Source organism: Equus asinus, chromosome 23 (genome assembly GCF_041296235.1).
Source record: "Equus asinus isolate D_3611 breed Donkey chromosome 23, EquAss-T2T_v2, whole genome shotgun sequence".
Taxonomy (NCBI): domain Eukaryota; kingdom Metazoa; phylum Chordata; class Mammalia; order Perissodactyla; family Equidae; genus Equus; species Equus asinus.
In genome coordinates, this window is record NC_091812.1 from 23,236,089 (window position 1) to 23,258,739 (window position 22,651).

General features: G+C 45.7%; 1 protein-coding gene across 3 annotated transcripts in view; it reads left to right on the plus strand.

The window, feature by feature from the left end:
- The window catches only part of TLE1 (TLE family member 1, transcriptional corepressor), an 84,078-nt gene extending 61,591 nt beyond the window's left edge, over positions 1-22,487 (plus strand). For all 3 annotated transcript variants that reach the window (XM_014835886.3, XM_014835887.3, XM_044767627.2), the window contains 7 exons: positions 22-98; positions 13,897-14,146; positions 15,841-16,088; positions 19,148-19,295; positions 20,635-20,785; positions 21,663-21,739; positions 21,881-22,487. In XM_014835886.3, coding sequence (XP_014691372.1) covers positions 22-98; positions 13,897-14,146; positions 15,841-16,088; positions 19,148-19,295; positions 20,635-20,785; positions 21,663-21,739; positions 21,881-21,988 — 1,059 coding nt within the window. In that variant the 3' untranslated portion in view covers positions 21,989-22,487. The remainder of the gene's footprint in view (positions 1-21; positions 99-13,896; positions 14,147-15,840; positions 16,089-19,147; positions 19,296-20,634; positions 20,786-21,662; positions 21,740-21,880) is intronic.
- The last annotated feature ends 164 nt before the right edge of the window (positions 22,488-22,651 follow it).

The window sequence follows — 22,651 nt, forward strand, 5'->3', positions numbered from 1 at the left end:
GATGCCTTCTTTTGTTCCCAGGTCGGGTTTGATCCTCCTCCTCACATGAGAGTACCTACGATCCCTCCAAACCTGGCAGGAATCCCAGGGGGGAAACCGTAAGTACCTCTAACCCTTCGGTTTTGTTTTAAAGGCGGTTTCTTAGTCATGGGTGTTAGCAGACTCGAATTCCACAGGGAGCACAGGCTCGGGGTTTCCAAGGAGATTTCTGGTGTCTTTTCCTGAGGAGTGTTAACACTCTCTATAAATAGGCACCCTGTAGGTGTCACGCCTCTGTCTTCTCCCTGTGGGTGATTTCATGCATTTAGTTATTTCCGGAGAGAAGCTGTTGGAGACGGGGATGAGGAGGGCGGCAAGAACCGGGGGTGGTTGGCCCTCCTTGCCTGACCCTTCTTCAGAAGGCTGCTCTGCTCCGCCATTTGGCTAGAGGGTGGCCGCTGGAGATTTTCACCAGGACTGTGTGGTGGGCAGTAAGCTGTCACACACTCTGGAAATCTCAGAAATTGGAAATGTGTTGTCTCTTTACCCAGCTCAGTGCCACCTTTGCCTTCTTTCGGTGGGAATGAGACCTGTGTGAAGGGCAGGCCCTGTTGGATGCCAGCAGCTGAGGTTCATCCTCAAGTCAGGTTTTGATGAGTGCCTTACTCTAAGAGGTCCAGAATTACAAAATGCAAAACGGCTGTGTGGGGAAGCAAGAAGATATGTTCAAGGGCAAAAGAGCATCCAGAATTTGAAAAACCTTGTCAGTTAATCTTCCAGGGTTGCTTAAAATCACTTGCTTTCCATAATGGTAGTAATTAGAAACGTACTTTCAAAGAATTCGTAAATTTCTTAATTTTTGTACAAAGCAAAATTGAAATACGAGGGTCTGTCTGTCTTCCCAGCAAAGATGGCAGAAAGCCTTTTCCAATTGTGATTTTTCTAAATAGAGGTGTATGTCATAGGCCTTCCGTTTATTTTGTTATATCCTCTTCCTTTGTGTGGTTGCTTTCAGCTTTTATTTGTATATCTGTGGCATATTGCATTATTGCATTTTTTTGAGTGTCCACCCAACTGCTCGGTCATCCTCATGTGGTTTCTCATTGGAGGCTTGCTTCAAATAAGCCAGTAGCATGAGGAAAAATGGAATTCTTTACCCCATCATCTGCTTTTAGGAAAGCAGATGCCCATCGCTCCACTTTTCATGCATTATAATGTCTATTTTACCATAATTTGATTCATGATGAAATGAGGCATCTGTCTACGCTAGAAAGGATTTAAGGTGACACATAGGCCCAGGGAAGAGCAGGATTGGGGAGTGTCGCAAAGCTTACTTACCCAGTGGATCTCTTCTGATTAAATTCCCATGAACTGTTGTCTCGTGTGTTTTCCTGGGCGTGCCCCCCACGTCCAGTCCGGGATGTCCCAGGGCACTTTGGGGTTTGTCTTATATGTGGTTGCTGGCAGTGTAGCTGTTGTGTGTTCCACTGACTGGTGAGTGGATACAGGGCAAACAAGAAATGTTGTGACAGGAGGCAATAATTAATAGTAACTGATGAATCTTCGGGGGAAATAATAGGCAAGTCAGGCCAAGTTCAACTGACCATTAGGGAAAGCCAGTCTCTAGCGTCAGGTGTGGGGCGTGTCCAGCCTGCAAGACTCCACCTTGAATGTGGGATGTGGGCAGATGGGGGGAGACGGGCGGAGGGATGAGCTGCAGTGCTGGTCTCGAGGGACAGTGACCGCAGACCCTGTTCCTTATGTTTTCATTTGTCCGTGTGTTTGTATATGTTGTGTATGTTAACAACGCGATTAGCCACAAACTTGAAACCAGTAAATGACAGTGCTGGTGTCATGCTTATTAGAGCTAAAATATTCATGTCCTTGGCTTGTGAGCCCCTTGGATTTGCGTTCACAGCTGCATAAACCAGGATACAATGTGCCAAGGGACAAGGACAGTGGGCACAGAGGCAGAGTTGTGAGACTCCCCTATGAGGTGCTTTTCTCCCCTTGGGGGAGAAGTTCTCTTTCTGGATTTCTCTTTTTAGGATTCTCTTTCAAAGTTGAGGTGAGCCCCATTATGTGAGGAATTAATTAACATCAGAGGGTAAAATGAACTTCCCCACTGTCGCCAGGGTCTGGGCTACACAGTCTTAGGCCGCGTGTTAATCTGTTAATCAGTTTGAGAGGACTCGTGGTTCTCACCAGTTAGTGAAGTGATGCTGCCTGAGGCAGGGCTTCTCAAGCATCTATGATGACAGACTAGTTTTTTCCCAGTATGACAAAGATTGATACTCTTGTTACATACAACACAGATGAATAGGGGAAGACAGATACAAAATGCAAGTCCCAATTTTTTTGTTTTTTACAAGAGTCAGCCTTCGTGGACTGACTCCGTTAAGCTGCTGTGTCAAGTTTCTTTTTTTTTTTTTTTTTTTTATTAATGTTATGATAGATTACAACCTTGTGAGATTTCAGTTGTACATTTTTGTTAGTCATGTTGTGGGTACACCACTTCCCCCTCCCTACCCTCCCCCCACCCCCCCTTTTCCCTGGTAACCACCGATCAGATCTCCTTCTCAATATACTAATTTCCACCTATGAGTGGAGTCATATAGAGTTCGTCTTTCTCTGACTGACATATTTCGCTTAACATAATGCCCTCGAGGTCCATCCACGTTGTTGTGAATGGGCCAATTTCGTCTTTTTTTATGGCTGAGTAGTATTCCATTGTGTATATATACCACATCTTCTTTATCCAATCATCAGTTTCTGGGCATGTAGGCTGGTTCCACGTCTTGGCTATTGTAAATAATGCTGCGATGAATATAGGGGTGCAACGGACTCTTGAGATATCTGATATCAGGTTCTTAGGATAGATACCCAGTAATGGGATGGCTGGGTCATAGGGTATTTCTATTTTTAACTTTTTGAGAAATCTCCATACTGTTTTCCATAGTGGCTGTACCAGTTTGCATTCCCACCAACAGTGTATGAGGGTTCCTCTTTCTCCACAACCTCTCCAACATTTGTCGTTCTTGGTTTTGGATGTTTTTGCCAATCTAACGGGGGTAAGGTGATATCTTAGTGTAGTTTTGATTTGCATTTCCCTGATGATTAGCGATGATGAACATCTTTTCATGTGTCTATTGGCCATATTCATCTCTTCTTTTGAGAAATGTCTGTTCATGTCCTCTGCCCATTTTTTGATCGGGTTGTTTGTTTTTTTGTTGTTAAGCAGTGTGAGTTCTTTGTATATTATGGAGATTAACCCTTTGTCGGATAAGTGGCTTGTAAATATTTTTTCCCAATTAGTGAGCTGTTTTTTTGTTTCAATCCTGTTTTCCCTTGCCTTGAAGAAGCTCTTTAGTCTGATGAAGTCCCATTTGTTTATTCTTTCTATTGTTTCCCTCAACTGAGGAGTTACAGTGTCCGAAAAGATTCTTTTGAAACTGATGTCAAAGAGTGTACTGCCTATATTCTCTTCCAAAAGACTTATTGTCTCAGGCCTAATCTTTAGGTCTTTGATCCATTTTGAGTTTATTTTGGTGTGTGGTGAAAAAGAATGGTCAATTTTCAATCTTTTGCATGTGGCTGTCCAGTTTTCCCAGCACCATTTGTTGAAGAGACTTTCTTTTCTCCATTGTAGGCCCTCTGCTCCTTTGTCGAAGATTAGCTGTCCATAGATGTGTGGTTTTATCTCTGGGCTTTCAATTCTGTTCCATTGATCTGTGGACCTGTTTTTGTACCAGTACCATGCTGTTTTGATCACTGTAGCTTTGTAGTGAAATCGGGGATTGTGATTCCGCCAGCTTTGTTTTTCTTGCTCAGGATTGCTTTAGCAATTCGCGGTCTTTTGTTCCCCCATATGAATTTTAGGATTGTTTGTTCAATTTCTGTGAAGAATGTTCTTGGGATTCTGATTGGGATAGCATTGAATCTGTATATTGCTTTAGGTAGTATGGACATTTTAACTATGTTTATTCTTCCAATCCATATGCAAGGAATGTTTTTCCATCTCTTTATGTCATCGCCTATTTCTTTCAAGAAAGTCTTGTAGTTTTCATTGTATAGATCCTTCACTTCCTTGGTTAAGTTTATCCCAAGGTATTTTATTCTTTTCGTTGCGATTGTGAATGGGATAGAGTTCTTGAGTTCTTTTTCTGTTAGTTTATTGTTAGTGTATAGAAATGCTACTGATTTATGCACATTAATTTTATACCCTGCTACTTTGCTGTAGTTGTTGATTGCTGTGTCAAGTTTCTTGACACTGACTCTTGAGGAGTGAGCTCCTCTCACCGCGGACAGCAGCAGGGGTCTGCAGACCACACTTGAACAGCATCAGGCTGAGGCACTTAAAGAAATGGTGACAAGCCAGTATGTCCAGGGGAGGGCAGACAAGGTGGTAAAGGTTTTGCAAGTGTCACTCTCTGAGAAATACCAATCGAAATAATATTTGGGTAGGGCGGTCGGATGGCTATTCCTGGCTGTTTTTGAGCGAGAAGTGTGTGTGCTGGATGCTGGGCATGCTCCGGGAATGAGAATGCTCATCTTCCCCGCTTTGGGAGGCTACTGCTTTGTTGGAAATGTGAAAGGAACAGTAAACACTGGAGTTAAGTTTGTGCTAAGTGCTCAGTACTGTGAAGGCAGAGCAGTGCATCCTAGGCAGCTATGTGGAGTGACCAGAATCAGGAAGGAGAGGCTTCCTTTGGGCGAGGCAGATGCACTGACAGCTGGAGCATGTGCAGGAAGGAATAAGCCCACAGGGTGGAGCGGGCAGTGAGAGTGGGCTGTTGCAGGTAGAGGGGATGAGGGGGACAGCATGTTCCCAGCGCACAGAGGGAGCTGGAGGGATTCGCATGCAAACTGGAGGAGTGCCTCCTAAGAGTGGGACAGCCAGCAGAGTTCAGTAGGGGCTCAAGGGACCTCAAAGCACCTCTAGTATATAAATGCTCACCTGTGGCTCAAGTCTCCTACGACAGCCTCACCACGTGGCTCTCTGCCTCTGACCCATCCTGTCTTAGTGACAGGGACTTGCTGCCTCCCTGAGCAGTCTGTTTTCCCTGGCTGCATGAAAGCTCTTCCAGCCCTTGAGCAGAGATCTGTCTCCCTGGAACTTTCACCCATCAATCCTGGTTCTTTCCTACCCCTGGAGACCACACAGGGAGCTGCGAATCCATCATCCTCATGACAGCTCTGCAGATACTGGGGACCACCATCTCGCCACGAGGCATCTCTTCTGACTGCGTAGGTCCATTGCTTCAGCCCTGTCTTGTGGGATGTGCTTTCAGGTCCCCCCAGCCCCCCATCTGCTCAGTACAGTCTAGATAGTCGCCTCCCTCCTGTCCTCTCTTCCACAGATTTCATCCAGACCTGCTGCATAGGCAGAAGGGGGACCTTTTAGGAGCTCACAGCCTAGTGATGGAGAGACAACATTAATCAAGTAATCACAAAAATAAATGTATAGTTATAGCTGAGATAAAAGCTATGGCAGAGAGAAACACTGTTCAGTGAAAGCGTATGATGGGCTGATCCCATTTCGGAGGGTCAAGGAAGGATTCTGTGAAGTGTTTTCTGAGCTGCATTAACCCTGTAGGGGCAGAGCATAAACCTCTAGGTGGGGGAACCAGCATATGCAAAAGCCCTGTGGCCTTACATGTTTTTATCCAAGTGGACTAGAGCAAGATGACTCATTGTCACTATTCTCTGCTTGTTTTTGGTGTTAAAATGATCTAAGATCCCAATAGGATTTCCCAACCAGCCTGGTCATTTTCCCTCTCTCCCACACCAGTCTCTCCTAACTTCTCCATCTTTGTTAAGGGCATTATCCCCATTCTCTCTGACATCTGGACGCAAACTTTAGCCTTTGATTCTTCCTCGTTTAACTCCCATTTTTACCCAGTCTTCTTATTTGTTAGAATCCTCTCTTATTTTATATCCACTTTTGTCAATAACATACTAGATGAGTTTTCCCCCTTTTAAAGTATTTCTCTGATCTGGTCCATTTCTTGCTCAGAGATCTTCAAAAGTTACCTATCAGCTCCTGATGTGGCCTTCAGGGCCCCTCTGGGAATATCACCCCAGCCTGCTTTTCCAGCCTCATGTCCTATGTTCTTTGCATGTTTGCTCTGGCCAAATGGGATAATGCCCCACTCCCTGAAGATTCCTCCTCCTCCCTCCTCCTCCTCCTCCCTCCTTCTCCTCCTCCCTCCTCCTCCTCCTCCCTCCTCGTCCTCCTCCTCCTCGTCCTCCTCCCTCCTCCTCCTCCTCCCTCCTCCCTCCTCGTCCTCCTCCTCCTCCTCCTCCCCCCTCCTCCTCGTCCTCCTCCTCCCTCCTCCTCCTCCTCCTCCTCCTCCTCCCTCCTCCTCCCTCCTCCTTCCTCTTTCTTCTTCTTCCTACCTGGAGCAACTTCCCTTCTCACCAGTCTTCACCTCTTCCGGTGGAAGTATTTTTGGTCCATCAAAGACCACTGCGGTAGCTGCCTTCTTCGTGAAGCCTTCGCTGGTGCCTTCCCATTTGTCATCTCTCTCCAGTAGCACCTAGTAACATCTTGTGACACTTTTCACACTTTGGCCTTGAGTTACAATTGTGTGTACATGTCATACTGCTATCTGCTTCTTCCCACTAGAATTGGAGCCTCTGAAGTCCCCTTGTCCCCTGGAGCACAGATACCCAGTAAACAAACGTTAGCTGTGTTGACTGGGTGGGCGCGACCCCAGGATTGCGTAAGACCCCGTGATTCATCCTTGCCAAAGGAGAGTCAGATTTGCCTTTCCGAGTTAAGGAGTGCTGATTTATAAGCGGTAACCCTGACCGTGTTTCCAAACCCTCGAGGCCAGATTTAATTGGTATTGTTTTGTCAGCTTAACTTGAACTCATTTTTAGTTTTAGGAACTTTACTGCCCTGAGCTTTATGGTGATCACTGGTGAAAAAAATGCCAAAGTTTAGCCAGGCTGACATCTCCTTGTCGTACTTTACGCACTCTTCCCCTCGAGCTGTTTTTCTGGCCCTGTAGCACGCTTTTCTCCCCGTAAATACCTGGGGGCTGCGCTCTCCCTGCCTCCTATAGTCGCACCTAGAGGTCAGTAATAACTCAGACTAATAATAGTTTGGCATAAGATTCCAGCTTAGTTCCAGGTGCCTTCACCCTGTGTTTTAATGCTAGACATGTAATTGAGAAATCTCCCACCCACTTGTTTAGTGTTTAAATAAATCTTTAAAGTACCTTTTAGGAGTTGAAGCCTAAAGGGAAAAGAAAGTCTTAACTACATTTGGGGTAAAATTGCCTCTTAGGAAAACACATTTTGCAGCAGTAAATAGGGGCCATCCCGGCTTCCAGCCAAAAGACCTTTCAGTGGCCAGAGCTCCCGCCCACTTTCCCCGGTGCTGATCTTGCCTCTGATTCCTCCCGACCATGTCTAGATTCCACGACTGGTTTACGTAGTGGAATTAATTTTGAAAATTTTACTTGCTCTTTTTACTTGCTATGTCATTTGGGTGTTTTTTAATCTATTAAATGCTAAAAGTAACATGCCGGTTTTGTGCCTTATTATCACCATGTGGGTTTTAGTTTAACTTCTGTTTTTCCACCCTTTAATGATCTGTAGCGGATTTCTTGAGATTCTATTGAGGTGCAAGGCCCTTTCTTGTGATGTGAATTATATGCAGCTGCTGGACAGTTGTCCCTCCCTAGTCACCTCTTCAGAAATGACTTTGAGCATGTCAGATCCAAGTGCAGTTCATATATTTCTTGCATCTGTCCTGCATAGGAGCCTTGGTGCTGCCCCAGCACATTTGCAAATTTGGAAACGTTTAATTGATGGAGCAGGTAGGGTCGAGAACTCAGAATCATAAATGGCCAGAGGACCACCTAGTTTGTCAACTAGGCCGTCTCTTCTTGTTTTCTTTGTCTAGTCATTTTCTTTTTCATATCGATTTTAAGAAGTCTGCGTTTGCCTTTTAAAAAACATAAGGGTAGTAATGTATTCAACTAAATAAGGAAACACATCTCCCACCTTAATGCTTGGAAGTCCGCAGCTGTGCAATTTACTTGTTACTGAAGCCCTCCGTTGATGTGGAAGTGCTGTCTTCGAACAGGGTAGGGATTGCACCTTGATCTGCTTATTTGCTGTTTGGGAGGATGCCAAGAGGGCAGACTCTACAAATCCTGAGAAAGAAGTAAAGGATTTTATAGATGTCAGGGGTTAGATGTCCAGACCCTAAAAAATAGTGAAGGTAAAGCTTGTTATATGGCAAAAAAGGAGATTTACCCTAAGTAGATGTTATATACTTGAGGACCTATTTTTTCCTTGAAATCTTAGAATGATATGGCTCTGATTTTCTGATGACCCCACATCACTTACTGCCCCGCCCCTCCAGCCACCACCTTCACTATACTAGTTCCTGAGGCTCAGAGTATCCTCCAGAATGACAGTGTATATTCTTCTCCTCTATCTTAGAATGAGCCACATGCCCCAGCCCTCAAAGCCTCCGGTGTCCAGGGCTCCATAATGATGCACACAGAGGATATGGACATTTCCAATGTTCTCTTTTGTGTAGGGCAGCTTTCTCCATCCTGATGGGCCCGTCATCCCTCTTGGGGTGAGAATGTCAAAGGCAGTGCCCATGAGGAAGCTAAGGTAAAGGTTAGAGCCCCGCTCTGGTAGTTGGCCTGACCTGGACTTGAATCCTGAAGGGGCCAGTTCCCTCTCCTGTATGGCTCCCCTCTCCCTAACTGCAAAGTCAGGGCATGTGAGCTTCCCCTGTGACCTGGGAACCAAAGGTTGAATCTGTACTGTGCTTCCGACTTTTCTGGAAGTATTTTCCCACGTCTCTTCATTTACTTCAATAGTCACGTCTATAGGGCATCTTGTAAAAGTAGGGAAATGAGAACAAATAAGTTAGAAATGGTCCCCACATCTTACTAGTGACCAATGAAACTCTAACCTGTGTCTCCTTGTCTTTTACTTTATTGTGTGCTTTTCGGTGGCCACATGCAGGTTCGGGCTTGTTGCCTTTGACCTGGGGCCACTTCTGCCGCAGCTTGCTCTGGAAGGTTCCCGTGTCCCCTGGGCCCTGCAGCCTTGGGGAAGGGCCGTGGGTTTCACTCCTTTACTGTAGTTGCTTTCCTTGCCTTCTGTTTTGGTCCACATCAGCTCTGTAGCTCCTGCTGCTCCCCTTTGGGAAAGTGGCTTCCATCTTTTAGGGACATTCGGTACTACTGGGAATTCCTTGGGAAATGTCGGCTGGCCTAACCCTGGAGTCAGAGGACTGTCCACCTTCTTGTAGCTGACTTTCCTCGCCAGGGCAGCCTTTCATGCCTCAATTTATATGTGATTAAGTAGCAATAAACGACTTGGGTTGTGTTCAGAATCATTTCCTGAGTGCCAGCTGTGTGCTAGCTGGAGAAGTCATCCCCCCGGCCCTGAAGAACTCTGGAGTGAGAAAAACAGAAACATGCAAGCGAGCAGTAGTCACGGTGTGATGTGTGCCATGGTGGAGATGCATAGGATGAACCAGGACCCCAGGGAGGAGTCATCCCGCCTGGGGAGGTTGTGGCAGGCCCAGGGAGGGAGACGGTGCTATGCTAGGTGGGAGGAAGTAGTTTGTGTGCAGCTTGGAGATGTGGCAGCCTGAGATATTTTAGGGGACTGGCCCGTTGTTCCCCGTGGCTGGGAGTTTAAGAAACAGGAAGGTCTCGTGAACCAAGGTTCATCCACACTAAATTGTGAAGCCTTTGGGAGCCCCAAAGAGCTTGAAGAGCAAATGAAGGTTTTGACAAGATCGGATTTTTTTTGATACCTGTTAATACAGCAAGAAATTCCATATCGAGAGTGCCAGGCCCTCCCGTAGCTGGGTCTTGACCACAGCCCTTGTCTTCAGGGTCCGTGGTTCATTACTGTTTACTGGATCCTGCCATGGCCGTTCTGGTCTATTTCCAGCAAATCAACAACTGTGTAAGTGCCTGTTTTCCTTCGGCCACAGAACACAGCATAGTTTTATTAACAGGAGCCAGTCTGCTAGGGAAGAAGACCTGCTTCCCCGGAACGCAGTCTTGTTTTCCAGCTCGTGGTCCCAATGGGGACTCTCCTTCGAGTTCCTTTGCCTCTGCTGTGTTCCCAATACATGAAGAGTCCCCTGCACAGATGTTTGATTCCCTTCAGTTTTTACATCTGTGATGTCTAGTGGACTTGATTCTTTTCAGTTCTACAACAAGATTTCAGAATTAGACCCTGCTCTGCAGCTGCCTGATGCAGAAAGCTGGCTGCGGCAGGGCTCAGTTCTCTGAGGCATCCTTGGATGTGGGTGGGGGGCCCCAGCAGTGTGGCCCCAGGCACTGCTACTTTCTGCCCCATGGGTGCCATGGTCCTATCCAGACATCCTCTTCTGCTCTTTGCTGAGTGTGGTCTTCCCCATCACCTGTTAGGATTTGCAAATTTTCCTGATTTTCCTTGCCTGCTCCTTGCCCTGGGGTTTCCCGACTTCCACCCCACACCTTTGTCTCTTTCCACATTCCTAGCCCTCATCCTTGTCCCCTGGTTGAGATAAGTGCCCTTGATTCAACTGATCCTCACTTTCCTCTTTTGAAGTCAGGGTGTTTAATGTTGATGCTGTCATTTCCTGAAGGCCCCTGCAGGTGTCGAGCATGGTATCTCTTCTAATTCTTACAACACCCCCTATGATGCTAATATTTTATTATTATTTCTATCCTGTGGCTCAGAAAACGGACACACCATAGGCTGCAGGTAGTTAGGCCAGTGAGGAAGACCAGTTAGTGAGCCCGGCCAGGGGGACCTCTGCATCTCAGGTCCATTAACACCAGAGTCTGCGCTCTCAGCCTGGCTGTGGCCCTAGTCTGCTGTGTTCTTTGGTCAGGAGCTCTCCTCTCCATTTTTTCTTGAATAAATAAATTTAAGCTTTTAAAATTGATATGCACATATGGAAAAGTACACGAATTGTGTGTATAGCTCAGTGACTTTCACCAAGAGCACCCACGAAGCCCACTTGTGTCCCTTCTAGTTGTTGAGGGTCCCCCCACTCCCACTTCTGATGCTGTAGATGAATTCTGCAATATGCTTGAACTTCTCTAAATCCATTCCTTCCGTTTGCATTCTTTTGTGGCTGGCCTCTCTCTGAATACAGACTTGAGAGAGATTTGTTAGTGCTCAACTGTCTGTTTATGAACTCACCTTCCTGGTTGAGATAAACTCACCTGTCCAGGTTCCTCAATCACTAGAGAAGGCACGTTTCCTTCTGAGATCTCTGTAACGTCCGTCCGATGCGCCATCTCTGTGGCCTCTTCTCAGAGACATTTCCTGCTCTTCCTGTAGGTGAATGACTGCTTCCAGACTCTCGTTCGTTCCCCGGGTTTTCCCTCCGGTTGATGCCTCTTTGAGACCCATCGGCCCTTTGTGCCACCCTGGTTTGTTCGTTTCATCAGGCTCTCCAGCACAGCGGGCAGCCCCGGCCTCCTTCAGGCCCCCTGTGACTGATGTATTAACATCCATATGGGTTTCCCCCCGGACAGACGAATGTTCACAGCTTCTGGCAGCAGTTTGCTGCACAGTGAATCAATTTTAAATTGCCTCAGTATGATGATCACAGACCTCCTGTGTGGTTTAAAGAAGAGGACACCTGGGAGAGAGGTGGGTGTCTTCCAGAGACGTGCATACAGCTCTCTGTCTGTACTTTGTGCATCTATTTTAATCTGGAACATTTAACTCTAGAATAAGCTGGGTTCCAACTGAAGCAAGATGAAATTTTCTTCCCCTAAAAATCCAGAACTGCTAAGAGGGTGCCTGATGGAAACTTTGCCCACCTCGATTTATGGCAGCCTGAGAGAAACCAATGTTCCCATGTGCCGTTATTCTCACGGCACAGAAGGCTTTGAGAGGCAGGTTCTTTCCCCGCGTCAGCCACCGTTCTTACAAAATATAGTCAATTCGATTGTTTTATTTTATAAAAGCTCACTGGTCATTTCTCCAGCTTCACCTGGCTGTTCGTTTGTTATTGTCAGACCCAGGTCATAGTGCCCGATACGTGGGTCACATAACTTGCTACTGGACCTTGAAGAATTCTCCCAGAATGTGAATAGACCAGTTCTTGTGGTCTTAATCTTCAAGGGCAATAAAAGGGCTATTTGATTCCAACTCCAGATTTCCTATAATCGACGGCATAGGTTCAGTTAACTGTCATGTGCGTATACTGAAGTATCATGTAGGCTGATGCATTACTACTGTTGGATAAAAAAATAGGAGGTTTAGTGGTTTAGTGACTGAAGGGCTTTGAGCTGTAGTTGTTTTATATGCATATTAATTTCCCAGGACATTCTGTGTGGCTCCCATTATGTGTGCTCAATTATTCAAATTAAGAGTAACATTAAGGATTTGGGCCAAATAGCCATTTAATATTAGTTATTGGAACCAATTTGCCAGGAGATAACAGATATCTAAGATTGTGTCCTTTGGTAGGGAAAGGGGAAGTTCTGTTAAAAGTCTTCATGTATTTGATATTTTGCTTTTATAGAGGGAAGATTGTAGCATATATTTTGTTTTGAAGTTTAAGGAAGTAAGTGGGTTTTATATGCAGGCTAGTAAAAACCTGATATCTTGTATCAGTTTTCAATTTTGTGCTTGCTGTTGTTTTGTAAAATTTTAGTTAGGATTAAAATGAAAATGTAAGTTCTGTATTAATACCCATGGTTTTTAGATCTGTAAAGGGACTAATTAATCATTAGAGAAAAACCATGCTTTATGATTTTGGTGTAGAAAGAGAGGTATACATGAGGATTAGGTTTGTTTGTATTCAACGGGGGAGGAAAACAATAGCTTAAGTAACATAGAAGTTTATTTCTCTTGCCCATCGCGTTGCCAGGGCCTCTGCATCCTGTCTTTCTCTTCTACTTCCCTCAGCAATTGATTTCCATCTTTAAAGTCACCTTGTGGCCCAGAAGTGCTGCTGGAGCTCCAGTCATCTTGCTCATAGTTCAGGAAAGAGCAAGAGAAGAGGGCAGACATGTCCTCCCTCCCCCTTTTTAATTCTTTTTTTTTTTTAATTGATAAACTTATTTTTTAGGGCAGTTTTAGGTTCACAGCAAAATTGAGTAGAAAGTACAGGGAATTTCTGTATCTCCTAGGGTCCCCTTTCTTTTAAGTTAAGAACTTCCTCTAAGTGCCGCCCAGCGGCTTCTGCTTACATCTCACTAGTCAGAATGTGGGCACACCTGGCTAACGGGGGCTGCAGAGCGTCTTTTAGCTGGAGCTTTGCCGCCTTAGATTGAACTCGGGTTCATGGCCAAGGTAGATGGGAGGTTGTTGAGGAGGAACTTAATCTCCTTTATAAAGCTGTTTGACGTAAGAGAATCACTTCTATTATTTTTCTCTTGGTTATGCAAAACAGAGTTGAAGTCCAAGCCTTAGTTGGTACATTTAGAAATCTGATTTGTTTGTTAGTGTTGAAATATACTCTTTACTGTATGTAATTATTACGAGTTCTTAAGGGCTTCATCTTAAAGCATGGAAAATAATCATTTTAAATTATACTAAGAAGTCATACAATTATATAAGGTACATGGAAGGAGGTATTTTATGTTCATTTAGTGTTTTATAATGGGATTTGAAAGAATGCTGTATGAAATGGATAAGCACAATTTAAAAATCCTTAAAAACTTAGAGAATACAGTTCAATATAGTATCTTTTGGTATACCCTAGACTTCTGCTATTATTTACTTTAAATTTGTTCCATCAGTAAGTACTTGATATTATATTGATTTCAAAAGGAAATTCTAACAAGAGGTTTCCCTTTTCTCTTTCTCATAGCAGAGTGCTGAAGTAAGGACTAATTGCTTTATGATAAATGTTTTTCTGTCTTCTCTCCTGTCCCTCTCTGTTCTCTCTAATCCTCCCCTCTCCAAAAGTGCATACTCCTTCCACGTGACTGCAGACGGTCAGATGCAGCCCGTCCCTTTCCCCCCCGACGCCCTCATTGGACCTGGAATCCCCCGACACGCTCGCCAAATCAACACCCTGAACCATGGGGAGGTGGTGTGTGCAGTGACCATCAGCAACCCCACGAGACATGTGTACACGGGTGGGAAGGGCTGCGTCAAGGTCTGGGACATCAGCCACCCCGGCAACAAGAGCCCCGTCTCTCAGCTCGACTGTCTGGTGAGTGAACAGGAACCAGAGCACAAGGGTAATTTCTCCCTGGAGACTCAATAAGGAAATAGCTGTCCAGGCCTGGGTTTTATTCGCATTAGGAGGAAATGGAAGCCCATTCTGTTTCCTGTGTTAGCTATTCAGCTCTCCCGACCCCTCTCCCTTCAATGTGAAGGTTGCGTTTATTGCTGTTTCAGTGGTTAAATCCCAGAGTTGATGGAGTTCTTTTAAAAACTGTTTTACAGTAGTTTACAGAAGCTGTCCTTGTTTGAATGTGTATTCAACAGGGGGTTCCCATTTAATGGATGGAAGCGCAACCAGCCGTGGACTCTGAGCCCTGGCACCCACTCAACTTTTAATTTCCCTACAGCCTTTGGATAAATATTGAAGAGTAAACATTTGATAAGGTGGCATTAAAACCCTTCTGAACAGGGTCTGTGTTTTCAGGGAGACCTGGGAGGGCTGGCTGGGCTTTATTACCTTGACGTCACGAAAGGGTTACTAGATCACAGGGCAGGGACCCAGGGCAGCCGTAGCCACTCAGGAGCCCTGAGAGGCACCGCATCTGCCCTCACCTGTGGGCTGAGAATGCCATTGCACATGTCTCGGGACCATGAACACGTCGAGACATGTTCCGACCTCTGAGCTGTCACCCCAGGACTTACAGACCACATACCGGTGGTTTAAGCAGACTCAGGGCACCTCGGCCCCCAGTATGGTGTCCGCCTGCACTCTCCTGTCACAGGTGGTGCAGTTCACATGCCTGGCACATGGTAAGGGTTCCGGAGGGAGTGTTTCCAAAAAGAAGGGTGGCAGTATTTTTGAGGCACAGAGGCTTTCTTGCAGGGTAGTTATTGGTTTATTTCTTTACTCACATAATTTTAAAATATCTCCATGAATGAAAACTTAAACATAGTTAAACATACTTAAACAGGTCAGCGTTCTGTAGTAATAGGAGTATTTTGTCACACTCATTACAGGCTTAAAGTTTCTCTATTGTTTGAAAAATAGGCTGTGGTTAAAGCATCGTAAAGCTTCGGCTGTATCTGTTTGGGTTGAAGGATAGCAGTTCTTTCTTTCGAAGAGGAGAGTCATTTTAGGTCCTCCCATTTCAGATCCCACCTCCCTTTTTAATACATGTTGATTGATGGAGAGATGCCTTCTGTTATCAGTTTCTTTGCCCTTTGGATTGAGAGGCTTGAGTATGACAGCCGTGTTGTTATAACTTGAGAAAGCAGCTCTGTTAAGTTTTTGGACAAGGATCCATCTGGCGAATGAAAACAAGCTTTACATAGAGAGTTAAGAGTAACGAAAACTTAGGCAGCAGGTCTGCAGTTTCCAAATCGTAAATAATGGAGGGTGATGAGGTCAAAGATTCATAAAGTAGCTTTGCAAAGTGGTTTCTTCATAGAGAAGTACGTGTGCCTCTACCTCACATCTCCTGATTGTTTCACTTGTCTACTCAGCAAGAGATTGGACGTCAGGAACAGTTCTATCAAAGCGTTAGTGCCTGCCTGAGCAACCCTATGAGTTTGTTTTGTTTACAAAACAATCAGATCCCAATCTTCACTACTGAACTCTTGCTTTGCTAGTGTCTGTGAAATGCCACTTTTCAAGTCAAAAACCAAGATAGCAGTTAGAGAACATGGCATCGTTACTGCTCAGTAATACATTATAGCAATTGAATTATGTTTATTTCACAGAATAGAGATAACTACATCCGTTCCTGCAAATTGCTCCCTGATGGCTGCACTCTCATAGTGGGAGGCGAAGCCAGTACCCTGTCCATTTGGGACCTGGCGGCTCCGACCCCGCGCATCAAGGCAGAGCTGACATCCTCGGCCCCCGCCTGCTATGCCCTGGCCATCAGCCCCGACTCCAAGGTCTGCTTCTCATGCTGCAGCGACGGCAACATCGCTGTGTGGGACCTGCACAACCAGACGCTGGTGAGGTGAGCACAGATGGTTTCCTTAGGGGGGGTTCCCTCCTTGATTACCTGTGCCAGAAGGCCTCATCTCACCCCTGCTTTTCTGGCTGCCCCCAGTCCCTCAGTGCACCCATTAAGAGCCTGTTGTATGCCAGGCATGGAGCTTGGTGTTGGGAGTGCAAAGACAAAACGGGGTCGCTGCCCTTGGGGGTCTTGTAGTCATGCTGCTGTGCTTGGATGTCACCAGGCTTTATATTTACCTCCCTACTGTTCCTATCACCACCTAGAGAAACCACACTTACTTAAAAAATATTCCTGGGGTGGTGTACGATGGACTACGTGACGGTATGAAGGGTCCTCAATACTACATGGTTCTGGCTTTGGCTAGACCCTTGTTTGTGCAAACAGGAGCCAACTGATAAAGGGTAACAGAAAATCAACAAAAGGACATTTGAAGAGGGGATTCCACGAATCTCACACACAGAATGGTTTTGAAGTATCTGTGTTTCCCAATAACTAAATAAGTCCTGTTGACGGGACGTTCCATCCAGGACAAACCCAGCTTCCTGGAATCTGCCCTCCGAACCGTAGCGACAGCTGTCGTTCTGCCCTCTTTGTGTCTCTCTTCGGCTCCAGCCAGCTCGTTCCCTTGCTGAAGTCAGTGCTCACACCAGAGATGCTACAGAAAAGTCTTTTAAAAAAAGGAAGCACTAATTAAACATCCAGGGTAAAACTGGCATGCAACTTCTCCTTTCGTTTCACAGTTCATCTTTGCTCAGAAACACTGTTTATGGGGCGATTTAGGCTGAGGATTATTTAGCAGGCTCGTCTGATGCTTTTTGGGCCCGTGTGTCAGAAGGGATGTGAAGTCCTTACTGCAGCTCGCTCTCCCTTCAAACCTCCCTGCTAGGAATCCAGTCAGTGTCACGGAGCCAGGCTCTGTCCCTGCTTTTTGATTTTTGATCAAAAGATTTTTGATGTGATGGTTCCTGTCTTGTCTCAGAATTCAGGGCAACAGTGGTGCTTCCCCCCACCTTCCATGCTCTTTAGGGTGACGGTGCGGCAGTTATTTTTCTCTTGTCACTCACTGGGCAGCTCAGAACGAGCAAAATGGACAAATGGACCCAGAGTCATCAGTCCCTTCCTTCAGACTTTTAGCCTAGCAAGGGTTCATTGTTTTTCCTCTTTTTCTTTTTTAAATTTAATATATGGCACTTTCAAAATACTTCTAAGCGCTTTTCAAATATTAATCCATTTAATTGTCATAATGTGTGGACTGCTGTTACCCTGATTTTATAGATGAGGAGCCTGAGGCACAGAGAGGTTAAGTTCACTTGCCTTGGGTCACACAGTCGGGTGCGAGGAAGCTGTGATGGGGCCCAGGCATTCTGCTCTCGTCTGCTCTCCATCCCTGCTCTGTGCCGGCCCCCGGGGAGTCGGTACCTGTTGGATATATATCTATATAATGGGTAGTGCTTTATACATCTCTCTCTCTGTGGACTGGCCACATGAGACAGGGCAGTATGGAGCCTACTGAATCTTGTATCTACTGTGACCCAGCACGTCCTGAGCAGTCCCGGGCTGTGCGTTCTGGAAGCCTGAGAGCAGGGCTGAGGCATGTGGATGAGGGAGGAGGAACACCCACCGAGCACTGTGAGCCAGCAGAGAGAGACATTTGTGGTCAAGGAGCACGAGTGTTCCCTGAGTTCTAGAGGGAAGAAGTCGAGGATGGAGTGAAGGGAGGCCACTGGATTCCAGAAGCTGTTTGAAGGAGAGCAAAGCAGCACTTTGAAAAGCTGGCGCAGGGACAGCTCTGGGTGACGCATGGGGATGTCTTGGAGGCAGGCTGCGATGACTGAGGCACATGCATGGCGACAGTCGGTGTGAGCGTTGGGGTGCTTGTGGGGAGAAGACGAAGACAGAAGTTCAGAACAGCTTGTGCAGAAAGATTTTTGATGTGATGGTTCCTGTCTTATCTCAGAATTCAGGGCAACAGTGGTGCTTTCTCCCCCTCTTCCATGCTCTTTAGATAAAGGTTTGTTGTTCTTGGGAATGATAAGGTGAGGGGCCCTAGAGAAGAACAGGCGTGGAAGCTTTCCCTCTTGGTATCGAAATTCCCAAGCGGTTCTCTGATAGATCCTGCCCGGTTCACCATAGTGGCTGAGCCTCTGAACGGCTCTCACCTCTTCTGGTCACTCCCCTGCCAGCTCCCTCTTGGCCTGCAGAACCAAGTCCGGGACCCACAACCCACCAGCACTGTCACGGCTTACACTGACCTCCTACCCAGCGAGCCCCACCTGGTGCCTGGCAGAGCGTCTGTGCTCGGCAAATTGCTGTTGATCGATTGTTCCTGATGGTAGTTTGTGACTCAAGCACGAGGTTCCCCTTTAAGAAAACAGCCTTGTGCTCAGCTTCAAGGTCGGGTTTTGCTGAGGTCCCCGGGGGTCGGCTTCGGCAATTCTCTTTGTCTCTGCTCTGCGCCTCTGCGTCAGGAGGCTGGCATGACCCTTTGTCTCTGGGAGTCCAGATTTCCTAACACAGGGCTCTTTCTAATACAGAAAGCAAGGTTGAGTAAATACACGAGCTCATGCGCGCTTGGCACGAAGGGCATCGCTGCGTGGATTCACTCATGGAGACGGGAGTGCTCCTGGCCCCCCAGCTGGTCATGTAGTGATGCGGACCCCAGGAGGAAAGGGCAGGCCTTCATCTTTCATTAAGGAATACACTGGGGATTCTGTATGTTTGTCCTTTTTTTATTTTCTTTTAATGCTTAAACACTTTTCCAGACCTGGGAGGAATTTTACCTTCCAGACGGATTTGTAAGAACAGCTATAGCAGCGTATTTGACTTCTCCTGTGTAGTGACCTAAAATGGCATTGCATTTCTTTAACGCTTGGATCGTGAAGAAAGAAAATCTGCAGGTGCTGTTTCCTCCCCTCCTCGGGGGAAGGTTAGTTTGATCTTGCACATCAGCAGACACTGAAGAGATGACATACACACCCCGAGTCCAAAACTAACAACACAACAGTGTTTACCTTGAGCTCTGGCAGGAAATCATTATTCAATCTGGTTTGTTTTATCAGGCAATTCCAGGGCCACACAGACGGGGCCAGCTGTATTGACATTTCTAATGATGGCACCAAGCTCTGGACAGGCGGCCTGGACAACACGGTCAGATCCTGGGACCTGCGCGAGGGGCGGCAGCTGCAGCAGCATGATTTCACCTCCCAGGTGACAGGCTCTCCCGAGGTGGCTTCTGTGAGGTGGTGTCCTCCCTCTACCCTCCTACCTCCAGGAGACAGACAGACCAGGCTTAAATTTGAGACACTGATTTAAAAAAGAAAATACAGACAAGCAACAAAACCACTGTGAAACGCGTAGAGTGGTTGCTGTAAGGGTGTAGGTTCAGACACATTGTTTTATGTATGTATGAGCTCGTTTAAGGGATTCGTGCTGTGAAGAATATGCAGTGTGTGATCTGCTGTACGTGTTCTCACCGTCCAAGGCAGGGGTGAGAGATGATTATATGATTCACAAATAAATAGAGCTTGAAAAATATGCCAGGATATCACAAGGAGTAAAGTCACAATAACTCTGAAAATTCATTCATTTCCCTTCTATCAGGGAGCTTAAAAAGATGGAGTGGCATCTCAGTGGATACCCACTTTATTACTCATCCCTTAGGAAATAGACTCATCGCTGACTAGATTTACAGAGTTTTGAAATGATACAAAGATGGCGATTTTGTGGATTGCGAAGATTATTTAGCTCTTGACTGTCTGAATCTAGATCTGTTGTGGGGAAAACTATGCCTGCCATTTTAAGTGCTTTCTGGTGGTAGAATTGTTCTTTTCATCATTACTTGTTTCCTTTCTTTTTTCTTAATGACGGAAATAATTCCCCTCAGAAAAATAGGATGAAAATGGAAAACTATACATCCTACTCAATTTCATGTCCCTGTTAAAATTTTGTTGAGTTTCTTATAGTCTTCCCTGTTCCAGCCCTTTTCCCAGTATGAGTAGGCTACTATTTTTGGTCTGCCTTTTTTTTAAACTTCTTATGGAAATTTTCAAGTACGTCTCATAGTACAGAGAATGTTCCAGCATATATGAAAGTACAGAGTATTGTACAATAAACCGCATATGCCCATCAGCCGGTTTTAACAGTTCTTAACACATGACCAGTCTTGTCTCATCTGTCATCCTTGACCCCAAACACTGGATTATTTTAAAGTAAATCCCGGACATCATACATAACTATTTCAATTAGTATCTGTAAAAAACAAGGACCCATTTAGAACACACACATACAAAAATACCAATATTAATAAGAATAATTTCTTAATTTCATCACATGGGACGTAGGTGTTTCAGTTTTTCCAATTGTTTCATAAAAGTTTTTGGCACTTGGTTCATCTGGCTGGTGTCGCCTATCCTGTAGACTTGACCACAGTCTGGAGTTTGCTAATTACATCTCCATTTTCTTGCTATTTTCCCCTCTTCCTTGTCGTCCCGTCACTTCCTAAGTTCATTGGGCAGAATAACCAGTGAGCCTGTCCTGCCTCTTGTAGATCTTCTCCCTGGGGTACTGCCCCACTGGGGAGTGGCTGGCCGTGGGCATGGAGAGCAGCAACGTGGAAGTTCTCCACGTGAACAAGCCCGACAAGTACCAGCTGCATCTCCACGAGAGCTGTGTGCTGTCCCTGAAATTTGCTTATTGTGGTGAGTTCAACTAAACGGAAACCAGAGGACATTAATGGTTTAAATGGAAAATACTTCTAAAAAAAATAGAGTAGAGATCATATCTGGAAAAAATGTTGTTCTCTGAGCAGCTGGATGCAATAATTCTGTTGTCTTAATATGTCCCATAGAGCATAGTGATGTCTGTTTCAGTCTGTTTCCCTAATTTGAGAAAAGTCAGCAGGCAGTGAATTACCTAATACAAGATTTTGACACCTATTTCTTTTTAGTGGAGAATCTCTGGGCTGGAGGACAGTTAGTTACCACTCTGAAGAGAGGTGGAGGGGAATTTATAGAAGAATGGGGCAGGAGCAGAGGAAGTCGGTCTGGACTGACCAGGATGAGGAGCCCACAGTCACAGAAGGGGCTCTTTGGCTGTGCCCAGACTGACACACTCTGCAGGGAAGATAAGAGGGAAGAAGTTCTTGTGGAGTCGGATATTTGTGCACGAGACTGATGGATGGGTGAGGAGCCGTCAGTCACTGAGCACGTTCTCTGCGCTATCTATCGTGTCTGGCGTTTATTTAGGTTTGTCGTTGAATCCTGCCTAGTCCCATTCAACAACTTCATTGATTCACTGTTGGAGGACCCAGTGTGTGCTGGCTGTGACGCTGTCTGTAGTGTAACTGGTGGCTAATGGGGCTGACACGGCCCCTGCCACCGCTTTGATTACCAGATCACAGATGGTTCACAGTGGAACCCAGATTTAAAACCTGCTCTTTCCACTCATGTCATAGAACAACCCCTTGGGAATGATAGCTTGTGATTTAAAATGCCCTAAGTTTGATTAGTTCCAAGTGGCTAATAGTATATAGGAATTCAAATCTTGTTAAACTACATGTTCCTTTGCTAATTCTAGGCAAGTGGTTTGTCAGTACTGGAAAGGATAACCTCCTCAATGCTTGGCGGACCCCCTACGGAGCTAGTATATTCCAGGTAGGTCCGTGCTTCTTAACCTAGAATGACATTGTGTCCACGGCGTCCCTGGGGACACCAGAAGTGAGGGTGCCTGGGAGGGAGAAGGGCCCCTGAAGATCTGTTTCACATTAAACACATGCCCATTGTTTTCTCTTCCAGTCCAAAGAGTCCTCGTCCGTGCTCAGCTGTGACATCTCTGTGGATGATAAGTATATAGTCACTGGCTCAGGGGACAAGAAGGCTACAGTCTACGAAGTCATCTACTGAAAACATTATGTGGTTTAACGTTTATAGTTGAATTGGGCCAAAACGTTTTGAATTTGTAGAAATAGAAAAGTTGTAACTTTAAAAGAAAAAAAAAACCAAACATGAAAACCTGTTTCCAAACCTTGACACAAAACTACTTTCAGTCTATAAAGAGGAGGCGACGAGTCCATCAACAGGTGGTCACCTATCTATCTAGACCAAACGGAGCACCGAGGCGAGGTGGACCGAGGGGCGGGGGGCGGTAGGCCTGAGCAACCGAGGGAGCCCGCTGCCCCGGCAGAGCTCGCGCTTTTCTTTCTGTCTGATCCGCTGAGATTCCTTTCTGTTCCTCGAGGTTCCCCTCACGCCCGTCTTTGGTAGAGCAATGGTGTCTCCAATGAACTTGTTTCCTGGTTTTGCATCTTGTGAAATGTTTTTTTGTATTTTTGTTGAAGGTTAAACATTTGTATAAATTGTAAATATATTTGGTTTATTACAGTAAAGGCTTTAGTACCAATAAGTGGTTTTCCTTTTCCTTCTTTATTGTTTTTGTCAACACTTTGGGATCATTGATGTGGGCTTTATAAGCAAACTCCAAACATTTGTAGAGGAAGTTTCAAAATGCACTTCTTATTTTATAAATATATTTGGTCATGGCCTCCCGCTGCACCAGAACGTGATCAA